This window comes from Alternaria atra (assembly GCF_907166805.1).
Source record: "Alternaria atra isolate CS162 genome assembly, contig: 21, whole genome shotgun sequence".
In the NCBI taxonomy this organism is placed as follows: Eukaryota; Fungi; Ascomycota; class Dothideomycetes; order Pleosporales; family Pleosporaceae; genus Alternaria; species Alternaria atra.
In genome coordinates this window covers 5504299-5519944 of record NW_025091319.1, presented here as the reverse complement: position 1 = coordinate 5519944, position 15646 = coordinate 5504299, and the positions used below count along the sequence as shown (strand labels likewise).

Below are 15646 nucleotides of genomic sequence, written 5' to 3'. Positions count from 1 at the left end.
CATAAACGATATGGACTTGGACTCATGGTTCCAACTAGTCTGGATGTATACATACAAGAACCTGTCGGTTCCAGGCGACAAACTAGTCGCCCTTTCTGGTGTGGCTAAGTATGTGATGTCTCACGTCAGAGACGTCTATGTCGCTGGTATGTGGCGCAGGAATCTAGAGAGAGCGCTGCTATGGACTCAAGATACGCCTGGATCACGTCCGCTCGAATATCGTGCGCCATCCTGGTCCTGGGCGTCTGTGGATGGAGTGATATGTCATTATATTACCATCCGAGCGCAAAGCTTGATACATGTCGAAGACGTCGTACTCAACTACGCAACTGAAGATTATACAGGAGCAGTGACAGGTGGTTGGCTAGACCTTCGTGGCAGTCTCAAGCCCATGAGATTACAGGAAATCGAGCGCAACGGGTCCACAGTTTGGCATATGACTGTTGATAATAGTATTGTGTCTCAGCGTTATGCGAACACTACACATGGGGATATAGGAGTATCCCTCGACATTGGAGCCGAGGAGGTGTCTACTTTCGATTATGACAACGTGGAGGAGCGGCTGTTCTTTATGCCCAGCTTCGATTTAAAAGAGCATTACAGCTTGCAGTGCCTAATGTTCAGGCTTGCGAGCCCCGAAAGCACAGCATTTGAGAGAATTGGGTTGGTCGAGGCCCACACGGAACAGGGAAGAGATATGTTGCTAGCGGAGTTAGACGAGGAAACGAAAGCTCATCTGCCTTGTCTACGCTACGAGAATGGGGTCCATACAATCCGGATCATCTAGAACGTCATCTAGCCCTAGCCAAGCATGCCAAACAACACTTCAAGACTTCTCCTCTTTCCATATAAAGAAATCCAGATCTCAGGGTCCTCTTTTGAGATCCAGACAGCGCGCCTCTGACGAGCACTTGGCCCAAATAGTGCTGATATTCAAGGTTCCAATCAGGGTCTGAGGCGCAACAGCGGGGTGGCCGCGCCTCGGCCAGTCCCAATCATCTGAGCACGCGACAGCCGCGACACGCACAGTCAGCCGGTGACGTAGCGCGATGGAATGTATATGACAGCGCCAAATGCCCCGCGGATACAATTCCGACACGTCAGATTACCATCATCTGAACATCACAACCTGGTCAACCTCTAATCAACTAATCAAAATCGTCATGGCTACTACCAATCATTCGGCGCAATTCCAGGGTACGTTCCTCCAGCCTCACACTATCCTCAAACAGCCTTGTTGCCAGTGGTGTAGCAAATGAACAAGCACATGTACGCTAACACAACATAGAGCCTCCTGTCAATGGGCTTCCAGGAGCTACAAGCACAACCCCCTCCCACGTTGATGTTGATGGTCCTTCCCGTGACGACATCGATCTTCAATTCCAAGGTTCGTGCTTTTCTTCTCCTCCAATTATCATTTATGTTCTTTCTACCAACAAAGCTACGCCATTTCGTCCATGTCACTAGTTGAGACACATGCTAATACATCCCTACAGAACCAATCGCTCGAGAAGCCTCTACCTCTACATCTACTTCTGTTTCTCCCAATGACGATGACACTTCGCTCCAGAAGACCACATCTGAGAAACTCAAGGATGCAGTGAAGAAGCCATTCAGCAGTTCAGCCGAAAGCCCCAACTCGCATACGCTAGGCAACAAAGATATCACCAGCCCGGAGATGGCAGCTGCGAATGAGGTCCTTGCAGCCAAGGATCTCAAATCGCCGTAAAAAAGTAAAGAAGGTGAAGTAATGGCAACAAAGAAGAGGAGCATACGAAGTTAATGCCCGAGAACCAGGGAAGCATGAGAAACGGTTCAAGATGTTCTATGGAGTTACGGTATTTAGGAGCGTGCTTGCGATAATTACTTCATGGCAAATCCATTTCTTATCTCAACCCTTGCCTAACAACACAATGCCATTTCTAGCAAGACATGCACAAGAGTATATCGAGAGGATATTGTTCAGTATGCATAAAGTCCACAATGGACAAGCATGACATGTTCAGATCAAGACGTGTAAGATGAGTAGTGTATTCGGAACAACAACGGGCACATATTATCTACAAAGAACCCAATCTGCGAAACAATCCCGTATTGCTCTTCCTCTCTGACCACCATCTTTCAATTAATCTTCATAACTCTCGACCCATGGAACCGAAAACAAAGTCTCGATTAAACTCCTGATGCAGAAACGAAATACCCACAGTCTCCTATGCAGCAGGTGTATGCAACGCCGTCTGGTTCAAATACAGATCACACTCGTGCGGATGCTGAAGACAATACTTGGGCATCAGCGGACTAGCCTGCACACCCACAGCGACAAGGTACTCCCTAAAGTTGAGAATACGCTGCGTCAGCTCCGTCGTCCTCTTGTTGCCATTCTCATCCCTGTTTCCACTCCAGACGAGTTCCGCAAGCGCAGCAGCACGCGGCCACATTTTCTGAGACACGACTACAGAGTCGACTTGCTCGGACCAGAGAGGTGCAATGGCGCCCTGTACAAGCGCCTTCTGGCTGTCGGTCAGGTTAAGCGTGAAGTCGTAGTCGTAGATGCGCTGCCAGGTCTTGTAGGGTGCGCACCAGGAACCGCCGCCGCCGCCCCAGTTGAAGTTTAGGGAACCGTCTGTTGCATTAGGGTTGACCATGACGTTGTATCTAGGATCGTTGCCAACCCAGCCTCCAAATCCACAGTCGAGGTACATGAAGTCGGAGCTGGAGACGATGACGCGGTAGCCCTGTGCAGTGAGGTTGCTGATGTGGTCGAGGCCATTGTTCCAAGCTTGTAGCACAACGTCTTTGGGGACGGTGCCAGTGGCAGCTACATCAGCAGAGAGTTTGACATCTTCCCACATGACGAAAGTCCTGTTGGCTTGCGCGCGGAAATTAGGAAGGGCTCGATCGACCCAGACTTGGTAGAGGTCGCCCATTGACTTTCCGCTGTTGAAGAAGGCGAGAGCAGCAGAGGAGAAGTTGTTGCAATTTGCAAAGAGCTCGTCGCCGCCAATGTGGAACCAGTTGTCTGGGAAGACTTGTGTCATTTCCTTGTATACCTTAGCTGTTACTTCGTAAGTTTTGTTGTTGAGGATATCGAGTTGGCCTGGATTGGGTTCTACGGCGGTGTGGAGTGCCCAGTTGTCGTTGGACCACCAACTGTGTTGGCAGGTTAGTATGGATTCGTCGACTTGCGCCCAGCCAGAGCTGGCGTGGCCTGGCATGTCGATTTCAGGGATGATTCGTACGCCCCGTGCGGCGGCGTAGGCGACGACCTCCTTTAGCATGTCTTGAGTGAAGACCTCGTTGGCGGAGTAGGCGTCTTCAGTCATTTGGGGGAAGGCGTTAATCTCCACGGGCCAGGACTGAGAATCAATAAGATGCCAGTGGAGGACATTGAGCTTGGAAAGAGACATTCCGTTGATCTGTTCAAAGATCTTGGCCTTGGTGATGAAGTTACGACCAGTGTCAATCATGATTCCGCGGACGGGGTAGAGTGGCGCGTCCTTGATGGCGACGGGTTCTTCGATGACCATGTTGCCCGAACCATCGTTGATGACGATTTGCTGGAGTGTCGTCAGGGCATGGAGGGCGCCGTAGGCGGTTCCTGCAGTGATATCTACGGTATCCGAGCCGGCTACGAGGTCGAGTGTGTAGGACTCATCAACGCCATGTTGGAGCTGAGCATGTGCATCGGCAATATCAACCTTGACCTTGGTGATCGTACCAGTGCAGTTCCCTCCCGGTGGCGCATTATACTGCCTCCTGCTCTTTCGTGACACACCGGTCGGGGTTGGAAAAGGCTGAAACGAGGTGACTGGGGCTTCAGTGGCTGCGGGAATCCATTTCAGCTCCGCGATAGTCTTCGTAACGCGATCGAAGGCGGCGGAAAGCACCTCATGGTCCTGTGCGTCGAGTTCTACGGATCCAAAAGAAAAGCAGCCAGAGTTGCCCCAGGTAATGCTCGTGGGCTTGGGAAGAGGGTTGGCGGCGACGGCTTCAGCTTGTCCAGCGAACAAGGCTGAGGCCGTGACCACAGAGGCCAGTATGAAGTCGCGCATTGCTGTTTTCGTAGTTGTTCTGCTCGGATTCGTACCAAGAGGGTAGGCAAAGGTCGCAAGGAAAGACTGGGAATGTTTGTGGTTATAAATACCGAACAACCATAAGTCTCAGGCACTGTGAGTGGAGAAACCAATTGCAGCGTCAACACACAACGTGGGGAAGGAAAAAGGATATACACCCAGTTCCGCATTGACGAGTCCAGCTTTCCTACCCCAGTTAGTCTATTCACTTCGCAGGCCCACAGATCACCAAACGCATGATGCGCTACCGGGAAGCGCCCCCTTTGGTGAGATATTAGGTTGAGCCAGCCAGTCAGTTCCGCAGTCTTGCTGCATGTCCGCTCTCCAGAGCCTCTTTCCGCTCTAACACCGTCCCACGCTCACCTGTCCGTGCCGCCCACGGCTTCGCACCCGTACCGCATTCCTTGTGGCTGCTGTCGCGCTGTAACCTACCCCTCCTCCTTTACTCATCCTTGCGACCCTATACGAAGTGCCTGCTGCTAGCTGCGATACCACGCTCTTGTGTCTGCATCTCGGGACAGAACCATGGTAACCTTGCGCGCTGATGACCTGCACCCCAAGTACGAGCTAGAGTGAATGTGGGCGATGATCCCCACCACCCGGCCGTAGATGGGTCCACTGCGCTAAAACAAACGGCTGTCACCCCAGCATGCATGTCTTGTGTTACCTCACATACTGTTTCTCTTATGACAAATTTGGCTTGACATTCTGGGGTAGGTGTGCATCTTGAGCTCTTGTATGATAGTCGCAACGTGGAGAGTGACGGTGGATGTAGTGAAGAACTGAAGGGGATGTTCTTCGGAAATTTTGGTGGATCTGCGAATGGTGGCGCCGCCATTGATCCTTCCGAGCAGCGAGCATGCGGGCTGGTGCGTTGTGAGGCACAGCAAGGACTCGGCTTCCAACATGTCTCATCAAACAACTTGCGTTGTCGCTGCATGGTGGAAAGCTGCCACTTGTCTAAGATTATCGTCGCGAGCCGTCAGAATGTACCAATTAGGGCCTGTATATTTGTAGCAATCAAATAAGCTTCAGCTTGCTTCGTGATGCGACAGCCACTGCCAGCGGCAGTGCTACAGTCTCCTCCAAGATGACGTTACCGTGTCCTTGCATAACCGTGCTGTCTTCACACCCTTTGCTCATCAGTTTCAGGTTGTCGTCAGCGTCGGTTAGCAGACTTTACAGTCGGGCTGCGGGTTCAAGCATCCAAGTAGAAATACGTAAACGATATTCAAGAATTGGGCAGGATGCAGGTACACGTTTTTGCTGATATTTACGTCTAGCTAGTTTCCAAGTAGAGATTCGCTAGAAGCAGCAGCAGAAGCAGAAGCAGAAGCAGAAGCAGAAGGAGCAGTAGCAGCCTCATCTAAAGGCGCATCAACAACGGCTTCCGTCGCAGTCTCGTGGTGGAACTCCTGCTTAATCTGGTTCCAGTCTGGCGCAGGCTGGCTCAGCAGCTTACAGACATCCCTCCGCCGCTTCCTGAAATCATCGTACAAACCCTTCCATATTCGTCTCTCAGCGCATGTTCCCTCATGGCTACCTCCACAATCCGGCTGCATGTCCGCCAATGCTTCATCCGACCACATGACCATTGGGGAAGGCAGCGGTCGGTCGCTGAACTGAATAATCTTGCCCTCTTTGTAGACCTTCTCGGCGTCCCATGTTTCATTTGCACCGCCCAGATAGTCCGAATGATCATGACGCCTGAATTCTGCCGTGCGAAGAGCGTACGGTCGGTGTGGAAGCACTAATGCGCTCTCCTCGAAGCGTTCATTGATGATTTCCATGTCAAATCTATGCATTTCGACCAACGTACTGTCCCCACCTCCCTCCAGGCGCCTCTTGAACTTCTCCAACTCATCAAGGCTAGGCTTGATAACCATGAGCGTTGTCGATAATGGCCAGGGTTTGCTGTCTGTCCAGTATGCCCGTGGCGCCGCTATCGGGGTGTGAGGGAGGAGGAAGAGCTCATCGAGGGAGTCAAGGAGTGTGATCTCCGATTCTAGGGTTATTACGCGGTCGTAGTACTCGAGGCCGAAAGCCATGAACTTGGTGACGGACTCGTCCCATGTCCATCCATCTGCAGGGCCGTCAGTCATATGCTTGTGGCGTCTTGTCGTATGGGTAGGTGACTGTGTAATACGTACTCTCACTACGCCCTGCCGCCTCGAGTAGCTTCACAGGATGAAGCTTCGCCTTGTATGTATCGCGCGCCAAAGTGAGCAGTTGACTGTCTCGATCTTGAGAACTATCTATTTTTGTGTCCCAATGGTCGGGGTAGAAGAGGACGCGATCTGCTTTGCTACCAAGTCGAGCGAGCGCTTCAAGGACCATCACGGCATGACAGAGTTCCGCGCGGTCGGTCGCGTACACACTGTATGCATAGTTTGACCAATTGACCCTTATTGCATCTCCGATCTCAGGTGTTGTCTTGCGCGATGGATACAGGATCCAGCAAACGAAGAGGAAGCCAACAAGGTAGTATGCGTGGCGGCGGCGCAAGCGGAACGATGGGAATTCAGCCTCGTTTGCGAACTGAGGAAGCTCGTCTGACCGGCGTCGACGCATTGTACGGTTGACGTGTGCGTGTTGTTGACATTTTGGAGCGACTGCTTTGGTTGTTCAGGTGTCAGGCACCGACTGGTGACGCGAAGTCGCGGAATTACCATGCGAATCTCCGAGCTTGCGACGCTTTACGCGCTCGCTGCATCGACTTCACTGTCCCCATCTACATCCTTTTGGTCTTCACGCTCGAGCCATGGTGGACCTGTCGCCGTAACGTTGTTGGGTCACACTGAGTAGTTTGTATATTTGGTGACGGTAATCCGGGCCTCTGCACCAAATAGCATTACAGAGAAACCAAGGGGAAATGGTATGTACGGTAGATATACTAATATTGCTCACAGAGATCAAATCACAACGAATTCAAGAGACGGCTTTTGGGTTGACAAAATGCATTGTATCATTGTCGTATGCCAGGGTCACTTTTGTAGTATGGTATCAAAAATCCCAAACGCCGCAGCTGTGCAAGCTCCACCGGTTCCTGAAGAGGTAACTCTGGTGGGAGACATGATCCTCATTCAGCTATGTAGCACCCTCTATGGCATATATCGTTCCATCGTAATCGTCGAGCACATCTTGGTGCAAACGCTTACTCCTCAGGAATCTCGATCTCGCCGGCCTTGATGTCGTCCGAGATGTCCTTGGGGCTGCGGCCATCGACCTTGCAGCCAGTGGAGAAAGCAGTTCCGAGGATCTCAAGAACGGTACCCTTCAGGTCCTTGGCCATGGACTTGAAGCGCATGGTGCGGGCAATAGCGATGATCTCATCGAGAGGAACGCTCTTGGTGTGCTTGATGTTCTTCTCCTTCTTGCGGTCACGGGGAGGCTCCTTGAGGGCCTTGATGACGAGGGAGGAAGCGGAGGGAACGACGGAGACGGCGGCTTGACGGTTTTGGATGGTCAACTTGACAGTGACACGGAGACCCTTCCAGTCGCCAGTGGCCTTGGCGATATCTTCACCGACCTCTGCGGAACGGATTAGTATTTTTGTTCAGCTGCGTTCCTCGAGGGGATTGTCGCATACTCTTGGGCGAGAGACCGAGAGGACCGATCTTGGGGGCGAGCGCGGATGAGGCACCGACTTCACCACCGGTCGCACGGAGGTGAATGACCTTCACCTCGGAGGGATCGAACTTGGGAGCTTTGTGGATGTAAGCGCATGGCGTTTTATAGGTAAGCCTGGCTATTGAAGAAGTCGAATTTTCTGAGGGTTAGGAAACACCCGCGACTGGGTGTCCTAGCCACTCAAAAAGTCCGCGCATCTTCGCAAGAGCCGACCAGAAGGATGATACTCACGCATGGCTAGTGCTTGAGGTAGTCAATTGCTTCTGGGTGTAAAGAGTGACTGCCGTTATTTTGTCGTTCGAAAGTTCGTGAGAGACGCAATCTCGTGGTGGGGAGCAATATTGGTCGACCTGTGAGAGAAGCGAGCCTTGGCAGCACCTTCCCTATTAGGCGATAGCATCTTTGCCTTCCCGGTGGATACCGACCAACGCTCCACATCACTCGCCTCGTCACTCCAGAGCAGCCTTCAATATGAACGGACAAGAATTCAGAGTTTGATACCTTGTTCCCATGTCACATATCAATCAAAAGAACTAAAACAGTTATATGTTGCCTGTCCATCACTGCGCGAACGAAGACACATATGACAGTGCAGAAAAGAGTAAAGATATATCGAATTACAGCGTCTCCATACAGATTGACCTTCATTCCATCTCTAAATCTTCCATATCCCAAACAACGTACATGCCTGTATATCCTGCATATCCGCCAGCACCACGCCAGCGCAAACACGATGAACTTCACCACTCTGACAATCAGCATGCCCAACTACAAGAACTTGATCTTCTTATTCTCACAAAACCCATGATACTACCTCTTGAAACTCATAGCATCTCCTGCTCAAAATCTCTAACAAACCAGTCCTCCAAACAACTGCTGCACCCAGACTGAACAGACATTACAACACACAACATAGCAAACTATGGTACTACAGCCTCGGCCCAAACACACGCACAGACGCTGTGAAAAGGCGGTCCGCTCCAGAGATCAATCCAACACTCCTGTAAGCATTAGTAGAATGCCTTTATAATTCCTGGTTCCCTAACAATGAATATGCGCAGCCCCAAAGTGAACAGAGAAAAGATACATTGAAGAAAAACGACAAAGGAACAACAGCGCCTGCACAGGCTCAAGATGTGTCGAAAACAAATCTTACCAATGCTTTGCCACCTATTGAATCGACAGAGGTTGAGGCAGTACAACTTCAATGGCCCCTCCCTCCATCTTCAATACATGATGGTTTGTTGTTTTGGAAAGTAGGATGATGTGACTTAAGAATTGACTATTAGCAGATCGATTTAGCTTTATTTAACTCTTTTACTTTGATTCTCGCATTTGCTAACACATGACTATCGTAGGCTCATGGTGATGCCGATTAACATGAATGCCGTACAGAAGTTGTTGGCATATATATATACTCTATAATCACCCAAAGTGGCAACTCGCTGGTAACGCCTATCAATACCGTAGAGCCGAAAGATGTGACTCAAGTGTCTCAACAGAAACCCCCCCCCTAGAGACCGATTCTCTGCTCAACCAAAACTATGAGCCCCGTCCTCTGGAGATACCTAGTCCCTGGGCTGTTGGAGCATTCTCTTCCCTCTTGCTTACGCTGCTCCTTCGTCCTGCTATAGCCGACACGCTCTCGCTCCTTGAGCTGTCCATGCTCTGCCTCATGCTACTGGAGCTCGACCTGCGCCTAGCACGCCGCGCTTCATCAGGGTCATGGGGATTTAGCCCGCTTGCTCTTGCGAACAGATTGAGGATATCTGTAAGACTGATGACGCCGCTAAGTCTACCGGAGAGGCTGGCCCCTGGCATAGTAGACATTGCGGATGCAGAGATAGCTGGTGCAACGGCTCCAGTGCTAGCAAGATGGGTTGGGGCGGTCGAACTGACGGGTATGGGGCCGGCCATTCCAGGTAGTGGTGTGATTGGTGAGGGAGGGACGACAACTGCAGGTGTTGTTGCTGGAGTCGACGGTCCTGATGATGCAGGAGAAGGTGCATCGACAACCCACATGCGGTGCGAGCGGGTTGCGACCAGCTTAGCCACAGTGTGTGCGAGAGTGCTGAATGGGTTGACGTGGAACACAGGGAAAGAGTCTTTGCCATCGTTGACTCCCCGCTCGGATAGGATGACAGATATGAAGTGAATACACGATGAGCGGAGTAGTGGTAGGGATGTGGATTTTGTCAAGAGCTAGAAAACAACTTGTTAGTTGCTGAGCATGCAATGGGGGCAGAGGATGCTTACCCGAACATCCACATGTGATATGTTGCCGATAACGTTGTTTTGCGCGTCTAGGACCGGTAAAGACGACACGCCTTCGTTGTTCATGAGCTCGAGAGCCGCCGCAAGAGGCTTGTCCCCACTAAACATCTAGTTAGTCTTTTGTCTTCAGTCAACCGAATCAAACTCACTTGATGGCTAGAACAGTCTTAGATCCAAGGTTCAAGTCTTTGATCAGCTGCGAGTATAGCTGGTTCACGCCTGGAAAGCTGGATCGGTTCTCCCAGAAGAACTGCACCAGTCTCAACTGCGTAAGGATGCCCTTGACGTTCGAGGTGCCTTCTTCTGCGACCAAGACCCTATGTACGCCGCTTCCAAAGACTTCTATAGCCTTGGACAGATCCGTTGTCTCGTCGAGGGTAATCAATGGCTCTTTCATGCCGCCAACCTCTTTCACATCTTTGAGCGGTATGGGCTTCCCTTCCCTTCCCTTCTTTGCAAGCTCGTCGAAGGATGCGATATCGCCTTCCTCGGGGTGTGCGAGGCCGACTACGAGGAGGAGATAGGCGTTCAGGTCGCTGTAATCGAAGGTTCCGGTTGCATGTCGTGTGTTCGGGTCTTCGCGCAGGAGGACGACATTGGGAGCACCATGTTTGACTAGTATCTGTGCAAATTAGTTCCACGCACACAACGATAGCTCAGGCAACTCACACTTGTCGCATCCTCGACGCTGGTGTCGTACTCGACAAACCTCACCAGATCAGGATCAACAATCTCCCCAAGTCTGACAGACTTCCAATCGCGTCCCGGAAATTTTGCATCACCACCCTTGGTCGGTGGGTTGTTCAAGAGGTCTTGTAGAGCTTGTTGTGTGAGGGAGGGCTGCCGTGACGCGCGTGGTGAAGTGGGCGTTCCTCGCATGTGTTCCGCGAAGCTCGAGCGGTGTGAAGAGGCCGGACTGGGACTGGAGCCCAGCTTGAGCGCGGTTGGAGGTGTGCGGCCTATAGAAGACACAGAGCTGTTCAGGGAAGGTTCTTTCACGTCAATAGCTTGTTCGTTGTTGGGGTCTGCCATGGCGACGACGGCTATGTTTTGGGGAATGCGGGGCTCCGCAGAAGTGTTTACTGGAGTGCGCAGATGGACATGAACTTGTACGCGGCAGATATCAACGTGTTCTTGGCGGTGTGCTCGAAGAAGTAACAAGCAGTCGCGCAGTAATCAGCTATGAGTTGGCTGGACTGCTCGCGACATGTGAAGTGGAATGAGGTGGGGGAGGGCTTGTCTGCAGGTGCAAAGCCCGGAACATCGTCTTCTACCTGCCCAGAGCACTTGGGCCGCAAGCTGCAGCCAGAGTGCGGGGTGTGATTCGCTGCGGGCCATGACCATGAACAGCATCGGCCATGATGGCGCAAAGACAGACACAGCCTGGCGGGGTTACAAAAGCACCATCTGAGCGCGTTGGCGACGGAGGGTCGCTCCAAGCCATTCAATGGCGCGCTCAACGTCATACTGAAGAAGCATGGACATGGAGGGCTGGGGAAACACGCCAATCGCTTAAGGGTCCGTAACTTCAAGCGGGGATAACAATCATACAGCATTGCATTCGTAACTACCTTCATACGCAGCTCTCAGGCCACTTGGTTTCCGCTCATACTAGTTTCGTGAACAATGGTCAAGAACAGACATGCCCGAATTTAACAGTTTTGCCCAACGCCCGCCTCAAAGCATGATTCGAGTGAAACAAAAAGCATTTCCCTAAGCATCCTTTTGCTGCTCATAGTCCATGCCAGCGTCCTGATCGGCTTGACGCTGTGCCATGCGCTCACGAATGGCGTCTCCTGAAGTTGAGTCTCCGTCGCGGCCACTGGCAGCAGGCGCATGGCTAGTCGTGTCGACGACGTTGTCATCATAGGTCATGCCGTTCATCATGCGTGCCTCCTTCTTCTGTTGCTCGGTGCTGGACATGGTCTGTGTCGATCCTGAACTGACAGGTACGCTGACACCTGACATGGGACTGGTCGGGGTTTGTTCTCGCAAGTAACCCGGCAGAGCACTTGCCTTTCCAACAGCAGGGCTGCCAAGCTGGCTATGCTGTCGAGCTGGCGTTCGCGCACCCTCACCGAAACCAACTAGAGAAGCAGCTTCGTCACTAAAGCCTCCCATGCTTGATGTGTCCATGTCCTGATCCTCGCTCATGTGGTCCGGCTCGTAGACATCGCTGCCGCTTGCCCAGGTTGTGCGACCACCAACGGAACCAGTCGCGCTGGCACTACCAACAGTGCTGCGCTCACGGAAGAGTTGCGGCTGGTTGTTCGCATCGAAGTAACCTGGCGGAGGGTTGGCTGCACTGCCTGGGTTGAGTCCTTGAGGATTGCGACCCGAAACTGCAACGCGCTCCAGACCCGCTAGGCGCGAGATGCGGTCGGCACGCTCAGCTTCAGCGGGATTTCGGTGGTGGGGGAAGTGACCACGATGTCCATCCTTGATTGCAACTGTGGAGAGCTCAGACATGGTCGTCGTGACCGAGTTCGGGGTGCCTCTATGTGTACAGCGTCAGTCCAACTATCTGAATGAGCCCCACCAAGTGCATGTGCCTTACGGAGCATCGCCAGGCGTGTCTTCGCCAGACGGCGGAGGTGGCAGGTTGATCAAGGTAGGCGCATTGGTTGCCATTGTGAGTGTATGGTCTGAATTGGACCTTGGGATATTTTGTGAGGGGTGTATCGTTCAGGAGAGTTTAATGTTTTAGGCAGTCCGATTACAAGGAGCCCGGCCCTCGTGACGAATGACGTAGCCGAATACCTGGGTAGCGCTTCGAACAAAGCACGAGTCAAAAGAAGCTAATTGAGTTTTCTTATGATAAAGCAGGCGTCTTCATATGATCCGGAGCCTGGGCTCATAGTCGTTGTCTAATTAAGATCGTCTCGCCGCCTCATTCTTGGGCGTTCTTGGGCGCTCTGGCCGTTGGCTACCCAGGTAGGCGTTCTGGACGCAGGGTCTTGCCCTAAAGCTAAGCGTGCCGGTGATTCGCTACCAGGACAATGGTTGCTTCACCCTTACATCTTCGACTGCCTCTCGGACGGATCATCGCAAAGGGCACTGCCGTCCTGGGCTGCGTTGCCAATTCAATACGGACTATTCCACAGCTGCACTATCTACTTGTATCAGAACCCCACAGCTAACCTTACAGACTCTTGCATACCAGCAGCTCACATAACCGTACAGTTGGTTGCAGGCTCATCCGTATACTTGTACTTGTAATGACTCTTATGCCTCCTTTTCTTGCGCCTGTTGTCGTAGTATCCATCATGGTCGCTGATATAGCCATCGTTATATCCGCCAAAACCATTGTCGCACATAATCGGTTCGTTCATAACCATTGCCGAGCTGCCCATCATCGGTCCACCCGTGATCATCGGAGCATGCGACATCATGCTTTGAGGCCCATAAGGACCAGTAAGGCGGTGATCGTAAGTGAAGCCCTGATTCCTGTAGTTCATAGGAATCAGAGTACCAGATATAGCTCCTGAAGTAATCGCTGGACCTCCGCATCCACCAGACATGAACGGCGCACTTCCCCACTGACCGGAGATCGCATGGTTTCCGCCAGCATGATTTCGTAGCATCTGGTTGCAACCCCAAGGCCCCTGTACCATTTCAATTGTCTCTCGATCTGCAAATCCGCCGTTGCACATGGGACAGGTGTAGGGCGGTGCGATCAACGTCTGGTAGGTCTGACGATATGGACAGCTAAGGAGGTCGGAGAGGAAGCTGCAAGGTTGACTCATGGAGATCCAGGAGTGACCACATGTTGGAGAATCATACAGGGTGCAGCCGCACATTTCCGGTAGGCAAAGACTCTGCAAAGGATGTAGGCCTTCGATGACTGTAAGGTAAGATTTCAGTATTGATAGCGTGATATCCTCGGCAATATTATGTAGCTTTCCAAGACCAGTATTGATTGGCGACGATTGTGATGCGTCTGAGAAGGGCTTCAGCTTGTGAAGCAGACCCTTAGATGAACAGCGAGCATAGAGTGACGGAAGAGGTGGGCGGAAGAGGGTGTTGGAGACTGATCTAGTATTGTTGATATATAGTACATCCTGGAGTGCCATGTGCAGCGTCCAAGCTCGTCGTGTTTACGCATTCATCGTTGAATGTGAAGCCTGCCACGTTTGCATTTGAACGTTGTTGAATGAAGATTGTGATTCATACATTTTGCGATCACTGTTCAGTCGACGGCTTCTTGTCAAGTAATTCTGTCACACGCTTCTCTTCGGCATCGGCATCCTCCTGAGCTTGGTTCTTGATCTGTTGCATGAGCTCATAGAGCTGACCAATTTGTTGATCTGTGATACAGTCAGTAGAAATCTTCGTATTGTTGATCGAACCTACCGCTCATCTTGTCAATCTTCGCTTTGTCCATCTTAGCTTCCTTCCACGAGTCTCCCTCGAGCATTTGGCAGTATGTTTGCCATTCTGAGAGAAACCCAATCTGTGAAGGTTAGAAACCGTGACATTTTAAAACGCTTGCACTATAACAAGCATGACTTACTATTTGCACGGGATTTTCGACGTCCCTGTGTGCCCTAAACTCGGCCTTGACATACATGTCACCAAGTAGCCGCTCTTCTACGCCTAGCCTTTTCCTATGTGAGCGTAGCAGGCGTCGATAAAGAGGTATTGGCGGCAACAAGGCAGCGGGCGCCGGCTTGAAGGGCCTCGATGCGCCCGCATCTGTTGCTGTAGCTAGTAATCGTGCGCAGGCTCTCATATTGGCAAAAAAAAAAATGGTTGAAGTTTCAAATGATTGTGGCAGAGAAACTGTGATGCATTTGAGAAGTGATGACCTCAGCCTCGGCTCGACTCTAGACTAGGGTGCTCCTTCAATTCCAATTGGCTCACACCAACACCTCCGATCTCGAAACAAAATCACAACCATGCTACCAACCCCATCCACATCCCACGTATGTTTTGATCGCGTGTACGAACCAGCCGAAGACTCGTACCTGCTGCTCGACACGCTCTCCTCTGCGTCGGAGACTACATATTTGAAAGAACGGTTTGGAGATGCATCTACAACCCCGCCATTGGTGCTCGAAGTGGGCGTAGGATCAGGTGTCGTGCTGGCTTTCGTTGCTGCAAATGCGCGCACCATATTCAACCGCCACGATGTACTGACGCTCGGCGTTGATATAAACAGCTTCGCCTGCAAAGCTGCTTCCCAGACGGTTCGCGATGCTATCAAAGAACGGGAAGATGGGCGCTCCGTCTTCATCGACGTCGTGAACGGCGACTTAGCGAGTGCTATCCGGTCACATTCCGTCGACGTCTTCATATTCAATCCGCCATATGTGCCAGCCGAGCTACCCGATCTTGAGAGCCACGAGAAGTATAACTCCGTGCCAGAGGGGAAGAAAGCGACATCCTTCGAACAAGACTCGTATTTGCTGGAGCTGTCTTACGCTGGAGGTGAGGATGGTATGGTGGTTACGAACAGGATGTTGGAACAGGTACCAGAAATACTTAGTACGGGTCGAGGCGTAGCATACGTGCTTTTGTGTGCACAGAACAAGCCGGAAGTGGTCAAACAGCGGATAAGAGATTGGGGTTCAGGCTGGATGGCGGAAACGGTAGGGTCAAGTGGAAAGAAGGCGGGCTGGGAGAAGTTGGTGATCGTGAGGATATGGCGGGACATGGTCTGAGAATGG

At 51.7% G+C, this 15646-nt stretch overlaps 8 protein-coding genes across 8 annotated transcripts; 2 read left to right on the top strand and 6 right to left on the bottom strand.

Annotated features, from left to right (window-relative positions):
• Nucleotides 1-1163: 1163 nt before the first annotated feature.
• Nucleotides 1164-1729, top strand: ALTATR162_LOCUS2274 (uncharacterized protein; the record flags this gene model as incomplete). Its single annotated transcript, XM_043309878.1, has 3 exons — nt 1164-1197; nt 1289-1387; nt 1497-1729. The coding sequence occupies 3 exons, from the start codon at nt 1164-1166 to the stop codon at nt 1727-1729; spliced, it is 366 nt and encodes a 121-aa protein (XP_043165813.1).
• A 481-nt stretch (nt 1730-2210) lies between these two features.
• Nucleotides 2211-4052, bottom strand: ALTATR162_LOCUS2273 (uncharacterized protein; the record flags this gene model as incomplete). Its single annotated transcript, XM_043309877.1, has 1 exon — nt 2211-4052. The coding sequence occupies one exon, from the start codon at nt 4050-4052 to the stop codon at nt 2211-2213; it is 1842 nt and encodes a 613-aa protein (XP_043165812.1).
• A 1304-nt stretch (nt 4053-5356) lies between these two features.
• Nucleotides 5357-6644, bottom strand: ALTATR162_LOCUS2272 (uncharacterized protein; the record flags this gene model as incomplete). The annotated part of the gene is made up of 2 exons (XM_043309876.1): nt 5357-6156; nt 6224-6644. The coding sequence occupies 2 exons, from the start codon at nt 6642-6644 to the stop codon at nt 5357-5359; spliced, it is 1221 nt and encodes a 406-aa protein (XP_043165811.1).
• Nucleotides 6645-7227: 583 nt separating this feature from the next.
• ALTATR162_LOCUS2271 (uncharacterized protein) lies at nt 7228-7938 on the bottom strand (the record flags this gene model as incomplete). Its single annotated transcript, XM_043309875.1, has 3 exons — nt 7228-7604; nt 7663-7779; nt 7935-7938. The coding sequence occupies 3 exons, from the start codon at nt 7936-7938 to the stop codon at nt 7228-7230; spliced, it is 498 nt and encodes a 165-aa protein (XP_043165810.1).
• Nucleotides 7939-9245: 1307 nt separating this feature from the next.
• Nucleotides 9246-11009, bottom strand: ALTATR162_LOCUS2270 (uncharacterized protein; the record flags this gene model as incomplete). Its single annotated transcript, XM_043309874.1, has 4 exons — nt 9246-9905; nt 9960-10077; nt 10127-10599; nt 10647-11009. The coding sequence occupies 4 exons, from the start codon at nt 11007-11009 to the stop codon at nt 9246-9248; spliced, it is 1614 nt and encodes a 537-aa protein (XP_043165809.1).
• A 681-nt stretch (nt 11010-11690) lies between these two features.
• ALTATR162_LOCUS2269 (uncharacterized protein) lies at nt 11691-12608 on the bottom strand (the record flags this gene model as incomplete). Its single annotated transcript, XM_043309873.1, has 2 exons — nt 11691-12474; nt 12535-12608. 2 exons carry the CDS (start codon nt 12606-12608, stop codon nt 11691-11693), a joined length of 858 nt encoding a protein of 285 aa, XP_043165808.1.
• A 536-nt stretch (nt 12609-13144) lies between these two features.
• Nucleotides 13145-14709, bottom strand: ALTATR162_LOCUS2268 (uncharacterized protein; the record flags this gene model as incomplete). Its single annotated transcript, XM_043309872.1, has 6 exons — nt 13145-14038; nt 14079-14101; nt 14151-14162; nt 14204-14284; nt 14331-14430; nt 14491-14709. The coding sequence occupies 6 exons, from the start codon at nt 14707-14709 to the stop codon at nt 13145-13147; spliced, it is 1329 nt and encodes a 442-aa protein (XP_043165807.1).
• Nucleotides 14710-14875: 166 nt separating this feature from the next.
• Nucleotides 14876-15640, top strand: ALTATR162_LOCUS2267 (uncharacterized protein; the record flags this gene model as incomplete). The annotated part of the gene is made up of 1 exon (XM_043309871.1): nt 14876-15640. The coding sequence occupies one exon, from the start codon at nt 14876-14878 to the stop codon at nt 15638-15640; it is 765 nt and encodes a 254-aa protein (XP_043165806.1).
• Nucleotides 15641-15646: the final 6 nt, after the last annotated feature.